General features: G+C 29.6%; 1 protein-coding gene across 1 annotated transcript; it reads right to left on the bottom strand.

Annotated features, from left to right (window-relative positions):
• Positions 1-1,869: 1,869 nt before the first annotated feature.
• LOC129906706 (adult cuticle protein 1-like) lies at positions 1,870-2,564 on the bottom strand. The gene is made up of 2 exons (XM_055982592.1): positions 2,461-2,564; positions 1,870-2,389 (listed from the first exon to the last, which is right to left on the bottom strand). The coding sequence occupies exons 1-2, from the start codon at positions 2,464-2,466 to the stop codon at positions 1,988-1,990; spliced, it is 408 nt and encodes a 135-aa protein (XP_055838567.1). The 5' UTR covers positions 2,467-2,564; the 3' UTR covers positions 1,870-1,987.
• Positions 2,565-6,797: the final 4,233 nt, after the last annotated feature.

Here is a 6,797-nt window from a genome sequence, read left to right as displayed (position 1 = left end):
TTTCAGGTTTTCAAAAAATATTTTTTTTTTTTTTTTTTGAAAAACCAGTTTTCCTAATTTTTTTTGAAATACTAAAAAATATAATACCAATTTCTTTTTCTAATTTTTTTAACGATTTTGAAGACAAATTTTCCAATTATGATTTTCCACTTTTTTAACTTAATTACTTTTTACAAAAAAAAAGTCAGTTTTAATGGCTTTGAGAGATCTTAAAAGCGAAATTTTTTCAAAACCCAAAAACCATACCTACTATTATTTTTTATTTTTTAATTATGAAATATATCCCAATTTTCTCAATGTAGGTACCTACTGAAATTACAGATACGTCAATTGGGATCGTAACTCATGGTACAATAGTTAGTGCGATGGGCAGTCACGTCAAAGGTTCTGGATTCAAATACAACATTCAAAAACCTAGACATTTTTAAAGAGCCATAAAAATCAACTAATTAGGGCTGTATGTTGTGTTGTCAAACAACAAATAAATGTATTTATTTCCCTTTTGGCAATAAATTGACCCTTACTTGGAAAGTAAACTTTCTAAAGATAGGAAATAAAATTAAAATAAAGTCATTCATAAATCAAAGATGATATAGTTTTATAAAAAAAAAACTATTACAACTTTGAAGAATTATTTTTTAAGAAGGTACCGGCTTCAAATGAAACACCCTGTAGCTTAAAGGTAAATGATCTTCTCAAAATACATATATCGTAGTCGTATGTAGGTACACAGTCTGTGGGTGTTCGACAAAAGTGACTGGACTTTATAAGTAAGCCGCAATCGTCATTGAATTGAAGAAGCACTTCGATTTTCCACTCTTATGCATTCTCCAGGCCATAGAGATGGTTTGTATTTGCAAGCAAGTTAGTAGAAAGTGCTATTATTAAGAGGAGAATAAGAGAAAGATAGATTGTGTGTACGAGTATAGTGAATGGTATAGTAACTATATTTACAATGTATGTGCCTTTCAAAAACCCTTCTTCTGGAGAGCAAGAAGCACAATTCCAAAACGGAAATGTGCGGCCATCATCCTCTTTAACACAAGAGAATAGAAGAGAGAGAGAAGAATCCGAATGCGGAGGCAGCAAAATGTCTTTTTCCTATTCAGTGTTGAATGCACTTTCCTTTTATTACTGCAAGCTGCTAGACCAGACCAGGCCCAAAGAACTCAGTAGAACTCAGGAGGTCGCATGTCGGACCAACATTAATCCACTCCACATGCAATAGGATACTTAACTGTGCTTAGTTTATTGTGTGAGTTTAAGGATTGTTGTTTTTTTTTTTTTGCAATCTCAATTTTTTTTTTTCTTTTTTTTTATTTGTTCGTTGGTCTTGTTCTTCATTCTCAAACATCCGTTGATGATTGTTGCGGGACTTGGGGTGGATAGGATATCTAAAGGATACGTATGATGCTGGTTTTGTGAGATGAGAAGATGATGGCGATGGGGTAAATACATTAAGATGGACGCTTGCCATCAGGGTTCACTGTTCAGTCAATAGGTTGAGCATAAGGACTTGAGAGAGAGAGAGAGAGAGGAGTCCTGGAAAGGATGATGATGTCATAATTTAATTTAATTAATTAATGCCATGCTGTGTGATGTGAGATTGTTTGAGGAGCGTATAAGTGTGAGTGTGAGTATAGTTAAGTTGAGTTAGTTGAACGTTTGTTTAAGTGGATGAGTGTATTTGAGTTGAATGAGAAAATTGACACGACTTAGATAAATCTTTGTATCCATTTCTGCATACAACTTGGATTTTTAATTGAAATGAAAATTGTAGTTTTTTTTAGAAATCGAGTGAATCCTTTTTTGCAACTCTGAAAAGCTTCTTGATTTAAATGAAAAAAAAGCGTTCATTTTAGCTTTATTTTATAAAGTTTGCAGTAATTTAATTTAAGGGCGGGAAAAAGCAAAAAAATATAATTTGAATTTCAGTCTACAAAAAAAAGGGGTGAACGTTTTTGGGGACTTCCAATAAAAATGATCTTTACAAAGTTCCTGGTGCTGGTTCTAGATTGACTGAAGCGGCAGATTGTAAATGTCCTGGCAAAGGTGCTACGTGAACAGCACCCCGTGTCTTGGCAACATAGGTACCTTCAGCGGCAACAACGACTGGAGCTACTGGAGCTGGAAGGGCAACAGCAACTGCTGGTTGAGCAACACTCACAACAGATGGTACAGAAACGATGCCAGTTGAAGCTTGAATAGCAACACTTCCTAGATTTGGTTGAGGAACGGAGGCTTGAATAGCAACTGATCCACCTGGAACAACAGCGGGTACAATAGCAGGTCCTGAGACAGAAAGAATTGGTCCAAGTCCTTCCAATCCAATGACGGAGGAGTGGGCGTTAAAGACCAAAGCAAGCACGACTACGGTGAATACTGCGAACTAAAAAAGAAGATTTATTTTTTTTTTTCAATAATTGTAGAAGAAAAGATAGTCTTAAAATCCATTTTTACCTTCATGTTGCTGGTATTTTGTTTTGTTATGAAAGTTAAGTTGTAAACTAAGCTACGAATAAATCGTTACTGATGACATTAACAGCATACAATTGATAATTTATAGTAAAATTCTTGATTTAGTTCAATAAACTAAAATGGAAATAAAATATAAAAAACACAACTAGGTCGCACGTACTTGCTCATTTTTTCAAAATTCTTACATGAACTTTCACAAAGTTATTTCATTTTAAAGTTATTCAGTTTAACAAATCTTTTTTTTGATGTTTCCGGAATTAAAAAAAAATTAATTTTAGTTTAAACTACTAAAAACTCAATTTTTTTTACTAATCCTAAACATGACCTATAAGAACCTATATTTATCGTAATTATGAATAAATGCTTGAATATATTTAATTTTAATTACATATTTTTCAATTTGTACTCGTTTATTGCATTATTTTAATCATGCAGTCCATTGAGGAAAATACTTGGAAGCGTAGTACGTAAAAGTCAAGAACAAACTGGTTCTAGATTATCTAGTATTCAATGCCAATTATGGAAGTGTCGGTCGGCTAGAAGGTAGTACTTTAATCGAGATCGTATAATTATTTTCTTTTACATATTGACGCAAGAAACATTTTTAGATGTTGTTTGGAATATTTTGTCTTTTAAAAGAAAGTTAAGTGCAATGATTGATTAGAATGCGTAAAATTAAAATAAGTAGGCATGCAGTTTTGTTTGACATGTTATTTGATTAGCATAATACGCATAACATTTAGAATAGTTTAAGAGTAATTATCTTTTACCTGCTTTGATGTATTAGCTTTCAGATAAAACAGTTAACGTAGCTATGTCGTTGTAACTTAGAATTTTTAAAGTTGAATCATTTTGTGGGTTTTAAAGTTATTCTTTTGGTTTTTGTTGTTGAAATAATCATTTCAGAAAAATGTAAATGTATATAAGTTTTACCAAACTTATAAAAAAACGCCCACTTAAATTGAACAGTGGCAAGAAAGATTCTACTTTAATTTTTTTTTTTCTTTCTCATTAACGATGCAACTGATTTCAACTAACATTTTTATACAAAAACTTTATAGTAACCTTAATTCAAAAGTTGTTACTCTCATTGTTACACTCATGAAACTTGGCAGAATGTTTGCTTTTGGGATAAGAACCAAGTACAAAAAAAAGGTCTATAGAAAAAAGTTGGGTGAAAGTGTGTTTTTTTTTCGAAGAGATAGTAAAATCTGCAATTGGTCCCAAAAAGCCAATGATTCGCGTAAAACGTGTAAGAACTTGTCTATAAATGTTAAATTTGTCATCAAAACCATAAATAAAATCAATAATTGGCTTTTTGGGACCAATTGCATTTTACTATCTCTTCGAAAAAAAAACACCCTTTCACCAAATTTTTTTTTATGAAAACTTTTTATTCTTGCTTTCTATCCCAAAATCAATGTTTTTACCAAATTTCACTAGGGTGACCCATCATTTTTGTTTTCACTAAAAAAAAACACCCTTTTAACCATGATATTTTTATAGACACTTTAGATTCTTGTTTCTTATCTTAAAAGTAACATAATCACTAAATTTCAATAGGGTACCACTAATATTACTCTAGTATTACACACTTTTTCAAATATACCCATATTTTCTTTACTTCAAAAAAAAAACACAATTTCACATAAAAAAAATTTATAGACTCACATTATTTGTAATTCTAATGGGAAAGATTGATTTTATCGGACTTATCGCGGATTTTTCCCTATTTCCCAAAGTAACACCCTTTAACCTAAAATATTTGTATAGACTGTTCGGGTTTTTTGTTTCTGTTATAAATGAAACATTTTTACTACCTAATTTTCATTTGTGTAACAATTTTTTCCTAGTTTTTGTGGTACTAATTCCGAATTCCATCATTTCTTAAAAAAAAACACCCTCACAGAGAAAAATATGACCCGCTAAAAACTAACAGATTGCCATATTGTTTTACCGTGCATACATTTCATAAGGAAATCTTATTAAAATCAACGATTAATAAGGTTTTTTTAAGGAGATTTCTTATTATTTTTATAGAGAAAATCTTATTAAAATTTGACTGAAAAGTTGATTTTTTTTGCAACTTAGCACTAGAACAAAAATCGCGATCAATAATTTCATGGCAGGTTGGTTCAGGTGGTAAGGTGGGCGACTAATGATTTGAAGTCTCCAGTTCGATTCCCAGCCTGGTCATCTTTTTTTATTTTTTTGCAGATTTTAAAACAATAAGGAAAACCCGATTGTTTTAATAAGGTTTCCTTCTTGGATGAAAACCATAGAGAAATCTTATTGTTTTTGTTCTATTTTATGTGGTCTATTTTTCTCTGTGCTTTTACTCAAAATAATTTTTTACACTTTATAGATTCTTAATTCTTATACCAACCAAAATATTTACACCAAGTTTTAAAAATTAATAAAATTTAAGTCAGCTGTTATGATACCTTCCTCACAGTGTAACAATTTTTTTCTTGCGATATAGGTACTATAGGGCAAGTTTAGGATTCGTAAAAAAAATCGAACTCGAGATAACAATTTTACATGACATTACGATGATGGAGAATGCCAAAAAAGTGGGTCTGGCAATTCTGTCTGTCTGTCTGTCTGTCTGTCTGTCTGTCTGTCTGTCTGTCTGTCTGTCTGTCTGTCTGTCTGTCTGTCTGTCTGTCTGTCTGTCTGTGTGTCTGTCTCTATCTGGAGCTGCAGCCTAAACGAGTGAAGTGATTTTCTTCAAACTTGGTAGTTAGCAATTTTTGGTGATTCCCTAGAGGGGAAATTGAAATTTTTTTTTTATGACCAAAACTAACGGTACCTGTCATATAACGGAAATAGAAAAGTTAATTTTTTTCAAAAACGGCTCTAACGATTTTGATTAAAATTTTTCTGTGTAGTACAACACATAAGAGCCAACTTTTGAAATAAAAAAAATATTTTTTGTACCGTTATTAACGGTACCTGTCATAGAACGGTTTTTTTCGTTTCTGAATATCTCGTACAAAATTAACCCGATTTAAATGAAAATTTTTATACAAAAGTGTGTAAGTAAAGATAATAATAAAATTTTAGAAAATTTTCAAAAAACGCATTTTTGGTTTTTTTAAAAATATTTCAAAATTTTTTTTTGAAAAATCAATTTTTTGAAAACGGATCAATGAAAAATTTTGAAATTTAGTTTTTATGTGTAAATTAATTATTTCTTCAAAATGGCATACCAACTTTTTTTTTTTTAAATGTTAAAAAATTTTTATATATAAAAAATTATTTTTTTAAAAAACGGCTCCTACAATTTTCGAAAATTTTTTTCTAAAAATACCTTTTTATACAAGAAATAAAATGGCATATTTTTTTTTTTTTTAAGATAATTTAAAACTGAGTTTAATTAATTATAAAAACAGATTTAATTTTTTTATACTACTTATGAAATTTCTTCAAAATATCAAATTTTAAATTTCTTGAATAAAAAGCTTTAACATTATTGTTACTTTAAGCATAAGAGCAAGTACGTGCGACCCCAGTCGTGCAATTTATTTTTTTTATTTCTTGATTTATGTAATATGTACTAATACATGGTTTGGACATTAAAATCATTTAAAAATACTTTTTTTTAATAAAAAAAAAAAAAAAACTTTTAATACTTATCTTACTTTTCACATAAAATTAGTTTTAACATTTTATAATAGTATGGTCGCACGTACTTGCTCTTTTAGGAGCATTTACCTCCTTTGTGAACATTCATTAAAAAAAATAATTTTAGTTCAATCTTAAAAAAAGTTTATAACTTTGTATATTGTCAAAACTTCGTTAAAAATCAATTTTTTATGTCCAAATATTTTCAAAAAAATCGGTATTCCTATCAAATGCAAAGACACGTTAAAACAAAGTTTCGAAAAATTTCATAGAAAAATAGAATTTTGTTTACATACATATTTGTATATTTTTTTTAGATCTAAAAATATGTTTTAAAATTTTTTTTTTTAAATTGTTTTCATTTTACGCTCTTTATAAAAATTCTGGTTGAAATTTATTGAATCGCTTACATGTTAGTCTGAAATAAAGAAAACGTTTTTATACCAGGTACAGTTAAAAACGATTCGAAAAATATTTGTTGTGCAAAAGTACAAACTTATTTGCAACATTACACAAAACAGTTTTTGAAAAAATTAAGGGGGGAAATCCCTCTGTAATTTTTTATTTTTGCATTATTTTTTTTTTGCGTAATAAATTTATTTATCAACCGAAGAAACTATTTTCAGTGGTCTTAGCCTTAAATCAAGCCTCAAAAGTGCTTAGATAGTCCCGAAACCAATGCGCTCCGAACC

Source organism: Episyrphus balteatus, chromosome 1 (genome assembly GCF_945859705.1).
Source record: "Episyrphus balteatus chromosome 1, idEpiBalt1.1, whole genome shotgun sequence".
NCBI lineage: Eukaryota > Metazoa > Arthropoda > Insecta > Diptera > Syrphidae > Episyrphus > Episyrphus balteatus.
Note: the sequence above shows the minus strand (reverse complement) of the source record. Positions and strands in the feature narration are given on the sequence as shown.